The sequence below is a fragment of the Osmia lignaria genome, chromosome 9 (genome assembly GCF_051020975.1).
Source record: "Osmia lignaria lignaria isolate PbOS001 chromosome 9, iyOsmLign1, whole genome shotgun sequence".
In the NCBI taxonomy this organism is placed as follows: Eukaryota; Metazoa; Arthropoda; class Insecta; order Hymenoptera; family Megachilidae; genus Osmia; species Osmia lignaria.
The window spans coordinates 7,146,684-7,164,872 of NC_135040.1; the positions used below are offsets into that span (position 1 = coordinate 7,146,684).

The 18,189-nt window shown below is 36.4% G+C and overlaps 2 protein-coding genes across 9 annotated transcripts in view; one reads left to right on the forward strand and one right to left on the reverse strand.

The window, feature by feature from the left end:
* Positions 1-17,717, reverse strand: part of unc-13-4A (BAI1 associated protein 3) — a 64,007-nt gene extending 46,290 nt beyond the window's left edge. For 3 of the 8 annotated variants that reach the window (XM_034319572.2, XM_034319563.2, XM_034319511.2), the window contains exons 1-3: positions 17,589-17,717; positions 15,374-15,495; positions 10,232-10,358 (exon numbers count right to left, since the gene is read on the reverse strand). The gene's annotated coding sequence lies outside the window, so the exon portion shown is untranslated. Of the gene's footprint in view, positions 1-4,256; positions 4,586-10,231; positions 10,359-15,373; positions 15,496-17,489; positions 17,517-17,588 lie in introns of those variants that run through there. The other 5 variants (XM_034319554.2, XM_034319532.2, XM_034319545.2 and 2 more) reach the window with 5 other exon arrangements.
* Positions 15,703-17,304, forward strand: LOC117602148 (THUMP domain-containing protein 1 homolog). The gene is made up of 6 exons (XM_034319779.2): positions 15,703-15,892; positions 15,971-16,174; positions 16,238-16,399; positions 16,480-16,724; positions 16,799-17,030; positions 17,110-17,304. The coding sequence occupies exons 2-6, from the start codon at positions 15,986-15,988 to the stop codon at positions 17,215-17,217; spliced, it is 936 nt and encodes a 311-aa protein (XP_034175670.2). The 5' UTR covers positions 15,703-15,892; positions 15,971-15,985; the 3' UTR covers positions 17,218-17,304.
* Positions 17,718-18,189: the final 472 nt, after the last annotated feature.

Below are 18,189 nucleotides of genomic sequence, written 5' to 3' on the forward strand. Positions count from 1 at the left end.
CTCCTTGGAATTGTTTGTAACGGGAAACAAATTCGAACGACGGAAGAAGAACACTACTGGATTATTTCATATTAACCTCTTCTAAAATCGGCTATTTAACACCCAACTTAACGTCATTAGTAGTTCGAAAACTCGTACGAAGTTTCTCACGAGCCAAAGAAAAGTAAAACTTTGCAGACGAGGGTGTTCTAAATACCCTCATCCTAATTAACCCTCGACCAGCGAATTCTATCGAGTTGATACTTGAGTGACATTTTAACAATTAATGCGATGATTCAATAGGAAACTTCAGATAAATATAAAGTACGATAATTAATACAATGGAGATGCTAAATGTATGAAACGTAGCAGAAACAGTAGAAAAGAGCACGATTGATCAGACACAACAACCATTTCTCTTAAAATAGAAAAACAATACGGTTTAAAAGCTCCCAATATTCAATCTCATTTTAAAATCATTTTCCCGTTCACGGTGCAAAAGGAAGACAGCAAAGGGACAAAAGCAGATAAAACGAAGCGATTTTAATTTGCCATTTTCTTCGGCGTTTGCACAAGACACGTCTGATCAAGCGTTGACTCGTTCCACTGGCTCGGCTGGCAGTGATATCCTGGCCGGTTCCCTTTCGCCACGATAACATGCCATGACACGGAACAAACGTAGAACAGGAAAAAGGAATTTTTCAAGCGGTGGCAAATGGAAAACGTTTATTCGCAGACCGGCAACGAGGTATGCATCGGACATCGGCATCCGGTATGCTAAAACTAATTTTCCAACGTCGACGAGCTCGTAACGCGTGTTCCTACCAGTAATAAAAATAACCCCATAATCTTACTAACAGATAAATTGCTGATAACTGAACTCGACGCACGCTTCAACGATAATGCACTTTACTGTTTTATAAATTTAATTACTTCTATCGTTCAAATATTATACGTTTATGAAAATAATGTTACAGGCATTAAAGTGCTTCCTTGTGGAAAAGAAATATAAGGTGACACTTTCGTATTTGTCCTCTTTCAGATATTTCCTTCCGCACAGGCTGACGGAAGGGACTTTGGGTAATGTATTCCTTGTCGGATTTCAGAACGAATGGTCCTGGAAAACTATTCGCTGTTTGCGGCTTAGTATTTTTCAAATTTAACAAATGTCTTCTACGTTTTGTATAGAGTGATAACAATTTGAAATTATTAACTTTTGTGATTCTTCAATGTTTAATAAAGTGTAAGAATGATAAGTTTTGGAAATGTAATTTCGAAGCTCGATGATAAAAATGAAAGAAAGTTAAAATTCAAATAGTCTACGTTTCTGGCGGAAAATTTCGAGCCATTTCTCACTCACGAGGAAAATTATTTTCTTAAAAGGGATAGAAATATTCGCGACGTTTCTAAGACATTGCGAATGAGATTTGCGTGGGGCAACCAGAGAGAACGGTGCTCGAAAGTCTTGGAACATTAAGCAATAGCTTTCCTCCATTCTTTCAGTGAAATCGTTCCAGTGAGGTCAACGAGAGATTACGACGGCATCGGAAGCAAAAGTCGAGCAACGCCACGAAACCTACCGATCGATCGGTGTCCAAAGCCACGTAAGTATTCGTCCTTTTTTTCTTCGCACTTCTGCACACCGACGACACGATAAATAATTCCCCGTAATTGCTTCACACCGCGGCTGGTCCTCTAACGACATTTTATGTCAGGTATTGACGTTAACGCGATCTCGTTGCGAATAAACCACTTGATCGATCTCTTTAACGAATGACGTTTCGGAAAACTGTCATTGCGGGTAATAAAATAGAAAATTGTAAAAGAAAATATAGCGAAAAGTCATTGAAAGACGGAAGAAAAATCGCCTACATCAATTGGAAACGCTTAATTATCCATAAACCTTCTATAACGAACCCCGTATGATATTGATTTCCAAACGATCGAGAACAGAAATGTGTCGTATAATAACTCATTTTTCTTGAAGAAACAAAACCCAGGCTCCCGTTGGTTACATGCTATCCGGTTTTTACGTCATTTACCCTACGTCCTTCCTATTGTTCGGCATATTTTTCCCAATAAACGGTTCATTTGCATCGATTTCGATAGTAGACGAGGCGAGTATTGGGAAAGCGTACGGCGCCGTGGTTTCAATATTAAGCGGTGGCTGCGGTTACTCGGACAAATCGGCAGCAACCGGCCCGTTCACGGCGATTTTTATCGAAAGAAGCTTTCTTTTATCACTCATACCCCTTTCCCACATTTTCGTTCGTACTCTTTATAGTATTCCACATTGGCAGCAGCTGGTTGATCCTCCGCTCCGACTTTGGAACAATAAAATGTTCGAAATCATCCATTTCCTATTTTCATGTCATGCCGGAGTCATTAAAAATGAATAATAACGTATTAACGTCTGACTGAATTAACGATGAATAATACCGATGTAAGCGTAGTTAATTGGTGCTAACTATTGTTGCTGTTTATCAGTAATACGTATCAATTACAAAACAGCGTTCCTTATTAACATTAATTCAAATTTATAAAGGAAAAGAATTCTTCCGTATAATTATCGACTATCTTTGAATGTTCGAAAGAAATTTCAGGATTAAGATAGCTCGAGTATCTTTGGCGGAAATTTTTCTTAATCGCGGATGATACTTTAATTAAAGTTGGTATTTAAACGACCGTTGGAAGGGTCAAACGAACGAACAAATAAATTAAGGTTAAATCACTGTTGTTGTTTCACAGTGGTCCCATGGAAATTACACTCGGCCAGAACATTTCTCGGGCAAACCTCGAAATAATTACGAGATAACCGAAAAGCCTTCAATTAGCATTTTCGTTTACTCGGCGACGCGAATGACAGAGCGTAGTCTAATCCCACACACGATTCTAAAAGCAGGATATCGTTCTACATTTACCCTGAAGAGGAAGGTAATTTCAATTTTCCACGGAATTTGATAATAAAGAAGAAACGCAGTCCAATTACAAGTATTACCCAGAGGCTCGTTTCTCGATCTTAGATAAGTCGATTGGAAATGAATCGCTGTATTGCTCGGAGAATAAATATTGTTCCTGAAGAAAGGTACGAGCGTAAAGATCCGTAACAAATCGACATTCCTCGGGGAAGAAGTTAGAACGACGCGAAAGTCTCGAAGGAGTTGTTCGGCTTGCGATGAATCAAAGCCCGACACTTAAATTTATTCGCTTCGTTCAACAATAATTCATCGTCGAAGCTCTCTTTTTCGCGTCGTTCCACATCTATTAATATCCGCTTCTGTTTATCTTTGAAACTTTGATGAATCGTCCTTCAAACCCTGCAGAGTTAATCCTCTCGCATTGTTTCTTTCAGCTTCGTAGCTGAACGCACGAGTTTAACGAAAGATCGTCTAAAAGAAAAAATACTGAACTTCATTCGCGAGCATTCGTTTGTACTCTCGTTAGTCGAGTGTATTTTTCAATGACACTGGAACGGTTTACGTCAGTGCATAGAAAACAAGGACGCGGGATGAAATATTCGTAGCAACATACAAAAACCTATCGAACCGGGTCCAGTTTATTTAAAACCGAACGTACGAGCTCTAAAATTACGACCTCCGACCTTCGAAATCCAGGCTTTGTCCGTTGAAATTTTCTCTTCGAAAAATCCACGCACGCGATTACCTTCGCCACCTTTTTGCCTGATTACCCCTTTTTTCATCCGTATTTCAAAACGTACCTCACTATAAGTCCATCGGTTTATTTCGCCTCGCTCCACCTTTCTCCTCGATGAAAATATGTAAACGGCGAGGGAAAATTGTACAGAAAGCGAGGGAAAATGTAACATTATCAAGACGTAAACAGAAAGGATCGTAAACGCCGCTCGTAAAGCGTATTAAAGACAGGCTTTCAAGTTTAAAGCACGTAAGGATAATAATCTCCTATGAAACGAGCGTGGAAATCAGTAATCGTTTTGTACGACACACTTCTGATATCTTAAATTACGATAAAGTGGAATAAAATATGAAAATTCTATTCCATTTAAGTGCTAGATTTTATTCAAATTGTAACACATTTATACGAGTTCCTTACGTCTGAATCACAAATTATCCTGGCTCCACCATTCAAGGGTTGCTAATTGCTCACGTGGTGTGCCAATTAATCGATAAAATACGGTTTCTATAAGTGTCATTTTTAGGTAAACAAACATGTGGATCATGAACAATCCGGATATTCCAAAAATCACAACACCCTCCGGTGGAAGGCGAATAAAAGGTACGCTGACCCTTGGTACTCACCGTTTCCGTCGGCTGTCCGATGGGAGGACTCCCGACTTGACCCACTGGAATTTTCACGCAGTCAGACAAATCCAGTCGTCTTCCGATAGTACCAGATAAGATCGACTTTGATGCACGAGATAACGAGAGAATAAAAAAAAAAAAAATCGTGCACGAAGAAATGAGCGCGTCTGAACGATCGCGATGAAATAGCCACTTGTAGAGCCGGCGGATGACCGGGCGCGTAAACTAGACTGGCGGGTTCGCAAACAGGTGAGATGCCGTCGCGTGCCCGTCTTTCTCTGTCTTCCTTTCTCCTTCTCTTTCCATCCCACCCTGTTGTTCCCCCACCACTCGGTAAACTCGGTTGGTCCCTTTTCCCTCTCGCTCGCTCTTATCGAAGCATCCCTCTTCCCCTATGCTCCTCCCACTCCAGCGTGTTCGAACGCCGGTTAACCATCTCTCTCTCTCTCTCTCGATCCTGACGCGTATCAACCCCTAACCTGGTGCGTTTTTCCCCCCCTGAAATTTCATGATTTTCCCTCCTCCGAGTAACGAGCTTTTGTTTTTACACCTATCGTCAAGCATCCTTAACGTCAACCTCTTTCGATTTATCATTCCTTCGACTTCCTTTCGAAGCGACGAACGACTTCCCTCCACCCTCGACGCTACTCCTAACACTACTTTTTTACTTTTCCCTCTTCCGGTTTTCTCTCTGTCTCTTTCGACCCTCGCTTCGTTCATCTCGCTACCCCTCTCGCTCTATCATGTACAACCCTACCCAGGAGCACGGGGTAGTCTCCCTACCCCCTGCAGGGGTTACAACCGGAGGTACTTGCGTGCGCACCACGTCCATCGATCTATTTCAGCTCACCTACGCTCCTGGCAAGCCTGGCCTCTACCTGCCCGCCTGCCTGTGCGTTTATAGGTGCGTTCACACTAACCATAGGTGCGGACCAACGAGTCAGAGAGATGTTTTATCGTCCTCCATCCGGGGACAATGTTAACCGCGTACGAGTGTTGTATTAAGGGAGGATTTCGATGGATCGACCCGGAAGAGAGGATATCGATCTGGCAAGGTGCGAAATAAAAAAAAAAAGGCTCGTTCCCCGGCTTGATATTTATGACGGATTGACGAGGCGGATTCGATCGTTTTACCCCGCAATACGATCCTAGTATACGATTTCATTATATCACCAGCAGAATTAGATTGACGAGTAGACGATACGTATTTGGTTTCGAAATCGTAATAATAATTTTCGAATTAAATCTCCTCAATTGGGGATGTTGAAATACATTTAATTGAGCGCGGGTACGTGTTACCCTTTCCGAAGGGATGGAATCAATGCACGGAAGAAACTTTGGACGAAGCTTTGGACGTGGTTCCTTGGTCACGTATCTGGGACCATGATACGTGGCGTTACATATAATCGTACTCTAATACCAGGTATTAATTATAAATTGAAACGATTAATAGGGAGACTGGTATAGAGGTCAACGGTGCTTAAGAATTATGAAGAAAATTATTATTCACTTAATTACGCAATCTCGTCGTTGCACGAACTTTGTAAAACATGCGAACAATTTAACCGGTTGAATTGTCCAACTTTTCACAGGTAAAAGAAGAGAAAGGGGAGAATTAACATATTTCAGCAAAAGTATCGAGGAACGAAGAAGTTTCCTGAATAGCGAGAAATCGGAAGGAGAGTGGCTAAAGGGGAATTGGAAGCACAGGACAGACCACAGGGATTTCATACCTTCCGGACTTGTGAGAGATCTTTAAAATGAGATTCAGCCAATATCGAGCTTTAGAACTGGTGGAACGAAAGTGGCAGCCGAGAAAAGAGTGAGGGAACCGGAAGTAGGATAATGTGTATTTGGTGAAATTGTTAGGGTACATCGTTTACGTGTTATACTATCCGTGAATGAAGCAGATACTGCAAGTTTCGCTCCACCATTCAGAGTACCAGATGCACCCCTTGAAACTTTTCCTCCTTTTACTATCTCGGGTTTCTCTTGGAGAAATCTTAGCTACCAATCACCATTTAAACTGATACTAGAATTAAAGGAAATCTTTGAGCTAACTTTGCTTGCAATATCTTTTGTATTACTTTTTTCAAAATGTAGACTGATGATTATATGAAAAAACGACTGTTCAATCTAAAAATTGACCATTTTTTATCCTTATCCTCTTAGAGATCTTAAATTATCCGCTTGTATCGAGACGGGAATATTAAACGCAATCCATTGATAGAACTGCAGGTAAATGCAATTTTCTGACTCGGAATTCCGCGAAACGATAGGAGAATCGTTTGTTAAATATCTTCGAAGCAACCGGCGTATAAATTTCAGACTAAGCCGGAGGTAAAATCTGATGTAGTTAGGATCACGTTCAGCCATCCTAAAGGCATCGGATCACGATAGACTACGAGGAATCGTGGATCGCACTTGACCGATTTTCAATAACCAGAACGGCTTTAGGTATCGACAAATCATTCGTGTTCCCTGGTTATATTGTACAAGGGACACATTGTATTCGTTTCAGTTCTCTGAACAAGCTTATATGATGTTTGTTATTAAATACGCAATCACATCGTGCCATTCGCAACGCTTTTGTTATACGGGAAAGGATCAACTTTTGTCGATTCGTTTCAATATATTTTTCCTCGTTGAAAAGCGTACCGATTTTCAACCTTTCGCTATTAAGGGCTCCAGTCATCCGATCTAAAGGGCTTACAACTTGAAATAGGATTATTCGTTCGAATAATGTTACCTCTAATTGAAAATTGTTATTTGTTGAACGCGTTTTTTTCGAAACAACTCGTTAATATTTCATCTCATCCTAATTAAATCACCTATATTGGTATATATTTTTTAATTACTGCTTTTGAAAAGTAATTCACTTTCCTGTTTTTTTTTCCTTTTTTCGAAGGCAAATACGCATCGCAAACAAACTATGAAAAATATTTTATCCCAGCGTTATCGAGCTCGTACTCGTTTTTTTTTTTTTTTTTTTTTTTATAAGGTACGAGTAAAAACGAAGCGTGAAAAATATGTTATTCAAAAATTGAGACCACTTATTAGAAATGTACTTGACTGTTAAAATTAAAAGCTCATGATTGAATAATTAATTCTAAAGGTATTTCTACGCGATTTGTTGGACGTAACTGAAACTTCTGTTAAAATAATACACTGCTCTTCTCATATTTCATTTTACTCGATTCACGTTGTTTTCAAGCGTAATTTCCTTGGGAAACGTAAGCCCACAGGAATAATGGAACACGAACGATTTGCTGTGAGGCAGCAATAGTTTCAAACGTTTACTCTGACAATACGTGTTACATTTCTCGCGCAAAATTTTATCTACTTTGTAATAATTTTGAAAAATAAATATAATTAACTTTCGTTTAGTTCTATAAGTATTCTGGAAAAATATGAAGATTTGTATACCGTAGGAACCGTATAATCACAGTGCAGTAATAACACCTGCAAAAGATTTATGGAAACGAAAGTTTCAAATTTATAACGCGTTATACTCAGGAGACGAATAACTTTCAGCCTTTTTAATGAGATTCCGTTGCGACGACGAAATCTGGAAAACTGAGCTCCAAGAATCCACGAAAATTATGTGGCGTTCACTTTTCAACAACACCGGGACGTTATTTACATCTTTCTATTTGCATTATCATTGTCTCGGATTGAATACGAAAAGAGAATTAGCGAGAATTTTAGATATAATGGATGGACACTTAAAAATGAATTGAAAAATATATGCTAATTAAAATTCAAATTAATATGGAAATTAATATTACTCTTGTTGCCTAAACTATTTTATCAATTTCAGAAAGATGATATTATTCTACCATAAGGAATGCAAATTACGAAATGTTTTTACAGAATTTTGAAACAACTTTCTCGAGGTGATACTATCTGTCGATCACCTGGGAAGGATTTATTTTTCAAATAGAAAATTTCTTTAGAAACACAACGAGCTCAAACTATCAACGGGGTTTCAATTTATTTTAACTTGTTTAAATTGCTTCGTCGTTTGCCTCAAAGGCAGGGAAAGATGGAACGCGATAAAACGATCGAGTATAAATTTATATTCCCTTCCAAGCAAACCCTCAAGGCAGAGTCAACATTTTGGAAAGAACCGAATTCTAAACAGAATATAGTCATCGAATATAGTCCAAAGAAATTCTATCATCGCTTAATATAATTTAATTGAATTCCTCTGTTTTAACCTTCGTGCGATGAAGTCATTTCGTTTCTTTCCATTCTTTCTTTCGTTCCTTGATTTTGATAAGTTAAAACTTTTCCTCTGTATAATATATCTGGTTGCTCTGAGAGCGAAGTTTTCAAATATCGAATCCCTAAGGACGATTCGCGAAGTTGGATAAACTGGTCGACAATCGGACGAGGGATCTGAACAATCTTCCTGTCCGAGGATTCCTTTCGATCCGGTTCATTGATCTTGATACATACATTACGATTAGATGGTAGCCGAGAGATTAAAAGTTGAATTTCACGTCTGGTAGAGAAGATCCGACTGCCTTTTGATATTTCTACGGATAAAGCTCGTTAAATTTCCGCCCTGTTGCCTTCTACCTGGCCCTTACCGATTTAATCTACTGTTAACGTTAACAACATTCAATTAAGGGCAACGCGTATACTTATCACGGTACGCTTCCTTCCAAATTGGATGGTAAAATTGTCAAAATGCTGAATGTGCCGTTAATTTTAATTTACTATTTCTCACTCATCAAGTGGAAATCGTTAAATGAAATTCAGATTTCAAGCGACGCATGATCGACTTTTGTTTACGAGCACTTGATTAACTTGATTTCTGAACAGAAAGCCGACCCCGTCAGTCACACATAAATTGATCTTAAGATTAGATCAGAGCTACACAATGGTGCATTGTTCATTCAGCGATACCAGATTGACCCGAACGAAACTTAAATTGAATTAAATTTCTAACGAACTCTGAGCTACACGTTTCATCGAATTGGGATTTCAAGCGAACCCTCGCCAGCAATTAATAAATCAATGGTTAACGATCAAATCTTTCCCGATGTACAAGTATTAAATTCAACGAGAAATCATGATCACTGTTGGCAACTTGAGGACACTCCGAAGACAGATATGGAGTCTGGAGAACAAGAAGATAAACATAGATCGTAAACTTAGGTTGGCACGTAGTTTCGAAAAATTTGCATACGGAAAGCCCTGTAGATGCCACAACTACTACGTGAATCTGTTTAAGGAAATGTGCCATCGTCGCTTAGGTCCTTAAAGTAAGGGGCTTTGTTCATATTCGTTTGTTAAATTTTCCTTATTTATATTTCAGCCTTCCTTAAAATAAAAAAATAAAAAATACGAAACTTCTATATGTATATTGGAAAACTAAATAGAAAGAAAAAAAACAAAATATCTCTGCGAGAAGAATTGAATTTTCTAGGTCACCGAATGTGTGTTTATTATCTAACAGGAACCATCGCGTAATCGTACACACGTTTTCTGCTTTTCCACACAATTTTTGCAACAACAGTGTTGTACAAAGAGGGTCAGGGGGATGAAATAGCCAGGATTTAGAATAAATTTCTAGGGCACACGAACGTGCCGAGGTGAGAGGTTTCCGAGGATGGTTAGCGAGCAACATGAATACGAAAAGGGTTCCTCTACCCTTGGAACGGAGACGTAATCCCTTCGACCGACATTTCCACGTACTCGACTTTGACTCGTCAGAGCGATTTTCAGATCTTCCCTCGAGCATCTCGTTGATTTCATCGGATCACCGAAAAACCGCGCTTTATTTACTTCAGGATGTATCATCGTATCTCGAAATCAATTTTAAGATGGATTTCAACATTTCAAATGTGATACGATTTCGTTTTAAAGAGGATATACCCGTTCGTATTCTTATTCGTATCTTAAACTGGAAGATACGTGGATCAAGGAAATAATTTGTCGCAAGGGAGAGAATGACCACTTACCGAATTGGATGAGAGAGATTACGTTTCCTGTACGGTCAATCTTCTTCGGTGAAGGGTACTGAATGGTCAGGTTGATCGAACATTGATGGATTCCAATGGATTCCTGCCAAGAGGGTTGAATTTCTACCTGAGAAAAAAGATAAGTGATATAAATTGAGCGTGTGCTGATGGCCACTTGATCGGTGAAATAAATGATTCCAATCGTTCAGATTTCATTCTGATTACTCAACGCTCGAAGTCGTGATATATTTTCCATAGGCTTTTAACACTCGAGGTGATACAGTGAAATAGGTATAGCCTCGTGTTCTATGTCATAAATCGATCAGATTTATCGAAGGCAAATTCAATAAAAAAATTAATAAAAAGGAAATCATTGTTCTGTTAAATGGATGTTAAATCCTTGCATTTCGAACTAGATTACTACGTCAATCAATAAGCATTAGCACTGTATCATCCCTTGTGCAATATTTACTCCGCTGTTCGTTCTAATTATGGAAATGAACCGCTATAATTAGTTTCGCACTTGTATGTTCACGTGTACATCTTCCTTGCTTCTCTCAATTGTAAATGTTTTCGTATGCTCCTTAGGTTACTTAAATGATGAGTAATTTTATTTCTCCAATTTCTCAATTTGATAGAAAAAAAATTAAATTTAGGTAACGAAGCTGTTAACGCAAAAATACGATATCAGTACTTTCTCAATTGCAATGTACCTAACAAAGAATTTCGTTGACGTCAAGCAGTCATTATCTTCGATTGAACGGATGAAGAGTTTATGAAAATAATATTAGCTGAGACGAAAATAATTGACTATTTTTGTACTTCCTCGTACAAAAGAAACTGAAACGTTACATGCCCCTTCGAACAGGCCATTATATTGATAATTATGAGAGACAGTACATTTCAGTGCCTGTAGAATATTTGACCACAAATTTCCGATAGCCTGGTTATCGAAAATCTGTTCAATCTTCGAGTTCGTTGACCGGAAGGAGCACTTCGGTGTCTTTTTTTCCTGCGCTTCAGCCCCGATGGAAATCTGACATTCAAAGAAGCAACAGACGCGAAGTAGCAAAAATATTCTCCGCTAAGGTTATCAGATTTCCCTGGAAACTATTTTTCTATTCGAAGTTCCTTTTTCTTGATATCGTAAACGAATTAGAAATTATCTATATCGAAGTGGATTTTATTTTAAAAAAAATCCTAAAAGCCTTATTGGAAAGCTTCGTATTATACGGTATGCAGAGAAAGGATAAGCAAAAAGAGGTAAAAAATGTCGAAACCGAAGCAGAAAGTAAAAATGATGGAAACAGAGTGAGAGAAAAAAGATCGTGAAGATACTAGTGTAAAACGTGTATCGAGTATCGTGTATCGGAAATCAATGTTCGCAACGCCTGTTGCCACAATGCATGCAATGCATTTGTTTGATTTCATGAAAATATGGATTGCGTAGACGTATGCGTGAGGAATGTTCATGGCATTTGACATTTATTTTTGCACTACCAGTTGCATGTTTCGATATTTCAATGCGTTCTGTCGAATACCAAATAATTTCATTCGACCTTTCAATGGAGATAAATTGACCTATTGTTCAGAATAATAATTTAATTATCGAGGAAATATTTTGTCTTTGATCGAAGAATCGTTCCCTTTATTTAGTTAGCCTCTAAACAAAATTATTTATAACAAAATTGGAAACCTAATGGGATAATCACATCTATTCCTGTGCTTTGAAATATAACACAATATTCTACCATAATTTCGAAATATCTATATATGTATATTATTTCGTGGTTAATATTACATAATAGTATATTAATCCATTCTGTAACCAATTTCCTACACCGTGACCACAATTCCGCAGTCACGCACCTGCAAATGTACCCAAATTGCAGAGAAATGTAGTAAATTGAAGCAAATAGAGAAATTAATGGATATTCTATGAAAATTCCTTTAAATTAAGGAACTTTTTGATACATAAAGGAAAATAGAGAAGTATTAATTTCGAACAGATTAGAGATAATTTTCAGAAATTCCACCAGTGTGATTAAAAAGAATGAAATGTTCTTCCAACAAAGGGATGGAATATTGAAATTTTCATCAATTGAGTTTTAACGTGTACTTGATTTACTGTCAACGTTTGTGACACGTTCGCATGGTGTTCCAATTCTCTACGGTACTCCCATCAAACTAATAGAATTTCTGATGCAAGTTTCACTGCAATGGGTATTCAATCACTATTAAACCTTGCTGAGTAATAACCATTACAACGTTCATTAATCCTGGTTCTTGTAATAGATGATACACTACCGTGATCTTAAATCAACCCCTTTCTATTCCCTAAGGAGATATTTTTCAAACTAACTGTTACATGTAGAATATTTTACGATTATGTATTATTAATAAGAAGAAAATTCATTCTGAAACACCTGATACATTCACGGAAGGAGGATGACTGGATTGTAACACGCAGAATAAATATGAAAATTTTCAAGAAAACTTGAGATATTCTTGGCACGCGTTTTGAAAATACGTTTTTCGAAAAACTATCTGCATTATGCACTTCAGTGCACAGAAATTTACTTATGTAATGTCACCTTCAAATTCCAGCAAATTCGAAGAGACATTTTCACGACGACGCGTTTCAAGAATATGTAAATATCCAAAATGAATGTTAAAATTTCAATAAAGTTGCATCACGTATTAGCTACTTCTATTTCATTAATACTAAACCTGTTCGCTTGCGCACTGAATTAATTATTCTTCGACTTTAGAACATCTAACTCTGACATTAGCGAAACTTTCCAAACTAGTGAAATTTTCATTATTTATTTAAAGCAACAGCCTGAATTCAAAGAGTGAACAGTTTCCAGCCTTTCAAGACCGTCATACAGTTGAATTGGACCACGTACAAAGGACAATGGTAGGTAATAGCCAATTCTGAAACTGAACAGGAAGGGAAAATTGCATGTTGTTAGAAATCGAGAATGGAGAATCATATGCTTCGTAAGTAATTAAAAAAATTATGAAAAATAAACAGCATCACCAACTGTATCCTATGTTTTCTTTTTCTATTTTTCCTCGCTTGATAAAACAAAATCAAAAGTTTTAAATGTACCAAAGTATACAGTTTATATTGTTTTATGGTGTTTCGTTGGAAGAAAGGTAATTAAATTCCAAAGACACAGAGGGTGCAGTTTACCTCGAAAACTACGTTCGTTTCGTTTAAGTTTACTTTGATACGCTTCTTAGACCCACGTTTTCTTCTCGTCGTACGTAATTACTTCGCAACAACGATTCGATTAATTGGCAAGCTTTCACGTTAACTGTCCTACCTCCAGAGAACTTGGATACCGACGATGAAGAGACTGCTTCCACGTAACACCTTTACGTGAACCGTATAGAAAACAACAAATTTCATGTTACAAAGCGAAGAAATCTTGGCTTTATATAAGCTTCCTGTGAACGATTAACTCGTAGTCAACAACGATCTCCAACAACCGAGATTTAACGTTGATGAGCAAATGGTTTGCGAAGAATTAGAAATTACGAAGAAACGTAGAACGAAACAATAAAACAATTTATTGTAACATCTCCGCGCTGTCGCTTCAATTATTCAACTTCGAGGAAGAATCTTCAGTGATGTTCGAACTATCACTGTGCTAATCGAACAGACACATACATTCGATCGATGTCAATTAAGACGAAGGCCATATCGCTTTGTTATCTGGCAAGATATAGATGACAAAGGCTGTCAGGGAGCCTTTGAAATCTCGTCAAGATCACGGAAACAGATCGGCTGGTCTGTGGCTAATCGAAAGTGAAACGCAACAGCTCTCTCCAAAATCACAGCTAATATTAATATTATAGTAGTCTCTTGTTATATTGCCGCGGTGAGGGTACAAATTTTTCAAGCTTCCAAACTCTAATTAACTAATCATTTACAATTTTTACATTTACCATTACACTGGAAGTCGTACGCTCTCTCCAAAATCACAGCTAATATTAATATTACAGTCTCTCGTTATATTGCCGCGGTGAGGATAAAAATTTTTCAAGCTTCCAAACTCTAATTAACTAATCGAGCCCGCCCAAGCCCGTAATATCGGGTACCCGCGCATCCCTACTGGATATACTCAGATCACTTTATGGCATTGTCAAATACGACCTGACACGCCACCGTATATTACCAACGAATAATGACCCTGATAACGGCGTCACGTGCCGTTTTAGATAAATTCCTGAAATGTTTCAACAGCTATTCGCGAATCGCTCGACTGGAATAGAGATCAACAACCAAGAGGCTTGGATTTCGTTTTCACCTCTCATCGATTCACTTTGCCTTTCGATTATAACGGGACCCGAATTTAATGAAGAAAAATTGAATTTGTGATATATCACAATAAATTAATTTGATAAATGTATACGCTTAGTAGTCAATATATGCACATACTAATTCGATGACTAAATGTATTCATAAGCTATGAAATTTAAACTTTAATAAAAGCATCTGCTCAGGTTGCAGTTTAATGAATGCATTCACTAGGAGGCAACAATAATCCTATTAAAAATAGGACGCACGACGCATGATATATTTCCATTTAAATAATGCTTTTTAAATCGTGAAATTTTAATTTCGAAAGTTTCACAGTAACGTGTTATTAAACTACGGCTGCTTATCAGGAAGTCGACATTTTCGTGACCTCAAAATTGCGAGCGTGAGTCGTAACCAGCGACAATTCCCATTATCGCAAACGTCTATCATTGAATGCATCTTTGTAGTAAATGAAGCATGAAAGCACATTTTCCCGGGAACGTGTAACTTTGTTAGAATTTTACCTCCAAAGATAACGTTACACCTCGCGTTTCTTTATTTTCATTTCTTTTTCCGCCTACGTTTCCAGCAATTGCATATTTTATCTGATCAGAAATTGTATTTACGAATAAGTGCCTCCATTTTTGAAATTTTGTTACAGAAACATCATTGATGTATAAATAAGTCGTTATACGAACATGTAATATCATAATCGTTATTTCCAATTAAAAAAAGAATAGGAGAATATGTTTATTAATTAAAATTAATGAATTTTGTAGTTGTATAACTATTTAATTACTATTATTAAAAAGAAATAAAAATATACTCACCCTCGGGATTTGCTTGCCGCTACGTACTGGTGCTGCACCATGCGGCCAACTCTGGTGAAAGTTTTGTACAGCACCAAGCATGGTAGACTTCCCCATCTCTGGCTGCTGCAGATACCTAAAAACTATGATTATTTTTTATTCTAATTCCTGCCATTAAAAGCGCTGTAATGCAAAATTAATTCCAATTGATATAAACAATAGGGTGTGACATGAAAATGGTAAAGGTTTGTGTCTGTAATGACATGAAATCAGCTAGGACAGATTCCTACATTTTATAAGAATCGACCGCATAAGGCAGCACTTTACCGAACCAAGCAAAACCCGGGCGTGTTACTATCTCTGTATTAATCGATCTGCACTTTAATTGAAATTGAAACTATGATTGAAGCTATGGAATCACGTGGAAATGGTTTATAAACTCAACGTGTTGTAAACGTAATGCAAGTTGAATTCACTGAATAGCTTGATTAAATTTCAAATTTGAACAATTATTGATATATTATTTTTTAATACAACAGGGTAAGTCTATCATCATCAACATCTTATTGTTATTAATTGTAGCCTAGCAAATAACACAAAAAATTTATGTCTATCCAGGTATCTATTATAAAAATGGATATTCAGAAGCGAAAAAGAAGTTTTTATAACAATAATAAGAAAAAACATAAGCAATTTAATTTGGAACCAGGAATGATCGGCTTCTTATGCACATGCAATTATCGCGAGAAAGATTGTATACGCGATGCTTATAAATTACTTAATGAATTTGCCGATGAAATTTATGGATCAAATACCACAAAGGTATAGTGTAAATATAGTTGAATACCACAAAGATAAATAAACTAAATCTCTCTTTGATTCAAGGATTCTAACAATGATAATATGGAAGGATCTGAAATAAAAAAACAGGATTCTGTATCTGATACTGAAAAAAGCGATGAAGAAGACATATCAACTGCTTTAAACAAAGAAATTAAAGAATTGAAAACAGAATATGCTAAGCCAGTGGATTTCAGAAGATTTCAGGTAAAGTTTGGAGAAAAAATTGGAATTCTTTTTTTAGAAAAATTGCCAAATAAACATTGTTTTTTTAATCTTGTGTTTAGATAGTTGATACTGGCGTGAAAAACGTAATTTTTGTAAGAAGTTCCTTAACAAATCCCTTGGAATTGGTGACTAAAATTATTACAGAATTGGATAAAACAAAGCAACAGCGTACAAGATTCTTACTAAGATTACTTCCAATTGAAGTAGTATGCAAAGCTTATATGACTGATATAAAATTGAAAGCAGATGCAATGCTTGAAAAATACTTTGCACAAGAACCAAAAACATTTAGTATTGTTTTCAAGTAAGATTTTTAACATTTAAGTTGTAATCTTAATCAATTTTTACATCCAATATAATTATAAATTATAATTTTAGTCGTCATAGCAATAATAATATAAACAGAGAACAAGTTATTGAAGATTTAGCTGGATTAATAAGCAAGAAGAATCCTGGAAACAAAGCGGATCTAAAAAATCCAGAGATTGCTGTAGTAGTTGAAGTGATACGTGGTGTTTGCCTAATGTCTATTGCTCCACATTATTATAAATTCAAGAAATACAATTTATTGGAGATATGTAATATAAAAGAACCTGCAGATAATGCAAAGGTAGTAAAAACAACAATAATTTAAACTACTAAATTTACATTGCAGTATTACATATAATATGCATACTTAACATTTTTAGAAAAGTAATACCGATGAAACAGAAGAGTCAAAAATGAATAAAGATACAAAAGAGGATACAGATTTATCACAGAAGGCAACAGATGATAACAAAGAATCAGAAAACTGATATAAATTGTATTAACATTTATGTAATAAATGTATTGGCTGTACTTAGATTAAGCATTAAAAAAACATTGTTTTCTTTTGATGATTAATAGAATACAATTATGTACATAAAATATCATATGTACTTCAGATTGTTTGTAACATTTACTTTTTTATTATTTATATATTTGTAAAGTCAAAAAGTAGTATGTAGAGTTATAAGAAAAGTGTATAATATATAATTTCTATATTAATAAATATTTTTCATAGTCAAATTTTTCTGCATTTAATTACATTTAAATCGAGTAAAACACAGTTGAAACAAGATATAACCCAACTACGCAGTTCCTCTCACACTTAATTATTTATTACTTATTTAACGAGAAAACAAACCTGTTTCGCGCAGCTCAAGGGGACCCTTCTACTCTTATTTCTAACTTTGAAGCACTTTATGACACTTCGAGGTCACATACACGGTGGACAAAAATATGTGAACACAGAAAGCAACTGATTAACATCGAAGGTTGAAGAGTATACTGAATATAAAGACGCCGGATATGCTGCGCAGTGTCACCACGCACTTGCGCAGACGAAGTATGCTTGAGCCAATCAGAGTTAACCATGCGCAAAACGAACGGAACTCGTCGCCATCAGGCGATACTTCTTCGTTGGACGAATAATTGAGCTGCTGGCGCGAGGTAAATTTGACCATTTTGTTTGCATGTGACTTGAGGTTTTCTGAGCGTCGTAGAAAATAACGCTTGTTTACCATAATGTATATACATTAATGTTAAAGTATAGTTAAAATATTTTAAACAAATTTTGGGATGAAACATAAACGGATTATCAATCAAATTTTTTTATTAATAGTATACAATAGTAGAAGTATATAACATTATAACATAATGAAAGCACTTTTCTTATAAAAAAGTATTTTAAATATCAAAGATCAAATTTAAGATTCATAAACTGATATTTAGTTACTATATGAAAT

Excerpts from the sequence above, each read along its gene's own strand:
- LOC117602148 (XM_034319779.2), top strand. The coding sequence starts at position 15,986 with ATGGATATTCAGAAGCGAAAAAGAAGTTTTTATAACAATAATAAGAAA. Across the intron at positions 16,725-16,798 it reads ACATTTAGTATTGTTTTCAA|TCGTCATAGCAATAATAATA; the intron begins GTAAGATTTTTA and ends TTATAATTTTAG. Across the intron at positions 17,031-17,109 it reads AACCTGCAGATAATGCAAAG|AAAAGTAATACCGATGAAAC; the intron begins GTAGTAAAAACA and ends TAACATTTTTAG.